The 2500-nt window shown below is 34.0% G+C and overlaps 1 protein-coding gene across 1 annotated transcript; it reads left to right on the top strand.

Annotated features, from left to right (window-relative positions):
• Positions 1-502: 502 nt before the first annotated feature.
• Positions 503-886, top strand: LOC140814421 (auxin-induced protein 15A-like). Its single transcript, XM_073173393.1, has one exon. It carries the CDS (start codon positions 503-505, stop codon positions 884-886), a length of 384 nt encoding a protein of 127 aa, XP_073029494.1.
• The last annotated feature ends 1614 nt before the right edge of the window (positions 887-2500 follow it).

Below are 2500 nucleotides of genomic sequence, written 5' to 3'. Positions count from 1 at the left end.
TGTTTTTTCTTACATTCTTATTAAACAAATGGAACCTACTAAGATTCATTTTTTTAGTCTCTGGACCAAATTTATCATCTTCAGATATTTGAAGGAGTCGTCTGACCATGACTATTTCAAATTTCGTCGATCAACTTTGAATTTCAAAGTATAATTTTTTTTCTTCAAATTTTGCATTATACAGTTTTACCATCGTAGATGTTTCTAAACATGCAAGCAAAATGAAACATATTTCTAGACGTCGTGAATCACACGGTAGCAAGGACTTGCCGTGATGTTCCTACCTATCATCTTCCAATGTAGGGCTATTTTCGTCATCGCGGCCGATAGACTGGCGGGCGAGGCCAGGTAGATTTCTGTGAGGTCCCTTCCCCGCTTCGAATGGGAAGGCCAACGTCCTTTTGTCGCATATATATATATCAACTGTATGCTGACTCGAATTCTAACAAAATCCATTCTCACTCGCTAGCTATCAAAGCACGCACAGCTTCCATCACTCTCAATGGGGAAATATACTAAAATCGGGCACATTGTCCGAATCCATCAGATGCTGAGTGCATGGAGGAAAAAGAAGACGCTACGGTCGGATGTGCCGCCCGGACACGTGGCTATGTGCGTGGGGAGCAACGGCAGGAGGTTCGTTGTTCGTACGACGTACCTGAACCACCCCATCTTTAGGCAGTTGCTGAGAGAGGCGGAGGAAGAGTATGGATTCGCCAACCAATCCGGGCCGCTGGCTATTCCTTGCGACGAGTCGGTTTTCGAGGAAATACTCGTGTTCGTGTCCCGAGCTGAGTCTGGCTTGAAGAGAAGCTACCGTGGGAGCATGAGGAGCCAGGATTTTGGTTTCTCACGCGAATCTCAACCTTTGCTTTATGCCTATTGATGTACACATCCGGGTTAATTTGTTTCGATCGGTACAAGTACAACGGAGCCAAGGCCTGCCGGCTAGCTTTAGTCTAAAAGTTAGCCGTGATTTTGATTTTGGTTCTAATTAATTAATTGAATTTTGGTCACCGTGCAATAGCTTTTTCTCTTAATATTTTTAGTTTATTCGGTCGAAGTGCTAATCCGACGTCGAATATTGCTAACGTGACCTTATTCATTAATAACATGATGGTGGATATTACTAACATATTCGACGTCACACTCGTACAAAAGAAGAGACTAAAATCGCTAAAGAAATAAAGTTATTGTAACAAGTCTGAAATTTGATTGATTAGATGACCAAAATCACAATTAGGTACCAAATTGGCGATTTCGTTAGTTTCCGGGATAGCTAATATTGAACTACAAGGATCATCGACCAAAGTAAATAATTAAAGCATATTTGTACCAAAAATTATGTACTGAGCCTACATTGACACTTGACAGCATATATCCTAAACTCTTGTGAAATATTTTTAATACATTTGGCATAGTTTGGTACATGGGATAAGTGAATTGATTGATAAATAATCTTTATTATCTCATGTTTGGTATCTTTTTAAAAAGCTCATGATAATATCATGAGTCTTTGATAAATAATTTTTCAGAAGGATAAAATGTCTCTTCTATTAGGTGTGATAATTTTAATTTAAGGATAAAATACAATACAAATGACTTAATTAGCCTCAATTTATAAATGATTTTTATAAATCTAAGCTAGTAGGTAGAAATTGAAATCAAATAAATAATTTTTTTTTTTTTGTATAATATATAATATCATAATTATATAAATGAATTCGAGATAATTATATAAATCATTTTTATAAATATCAATAAAATTATTAGTATCAACCGATTAACCTTAAAAATAGATATTTGACTTGACTCACAAAATCAAGGGCTCAATTATCATATTATATAATATATAAAATTTGGTAAAAATAAATAAATCATGCAAGCACTATCGGCGCATTAACAAATAAAAAATATGAACTCAAGCAACAACTTTGAAATTATAAAATTTATTATGATAAGATCAATTTTGTCATTACAATCCAATATATACATTTAATCACTCTTATTAAAATCATACCAAACATTAAAGAGTGAGTCTCATGTGAGATCGTCTCACGGATCATGACGGGTCAACCCTACCCATATTCATAATAAAAAGTAATATTTTTAGCATAAAAAGTAATATTTTTTCATGGGTGACCCAAATAAGAGATCTGTCTCACAAATACGACCCGTGAGACCGTCTCACACAAGTTTCTGTCAACATTAAATATAATATCATACATTTATTATCATTATTATCCTCATATTATATATCACATTTTTATCTTATCACGTGTACCAAATTATACCAAATGTATAATGTTCTCAAATGTTATTGTTATTACTATTATCACTTTGGCAAGGGTGTATACCAAAAAGACTTCAAGGGTCGAATTGGATCTTAATTTATGGTGAAAAATAGCTTATCTCCTTGTATATAAAATCATTACCATTGTTTGCTATATTTCATTCAATACAAAACTTTCGTTAGACTCGTTGATTATAAAATTATTAT

This window comes from Primulina eburnea, chromosome 15 (genome assembly GCF_022965805.1).
Source record: "Primulina eburnea isolate SZY01 chromosome 15, ASM2296580v1, whole genome shotgun sequence".
Lineage (NCBI taxonomy): Eukaryota > Viridiplantae > Streptophyta > Magnoliopsida > Lamiales > Gesneriaceae > Primulina > Primulina eburnea.
This window is presented reverse-complemented; position numbering and strand designations above follow the sequence as displayed.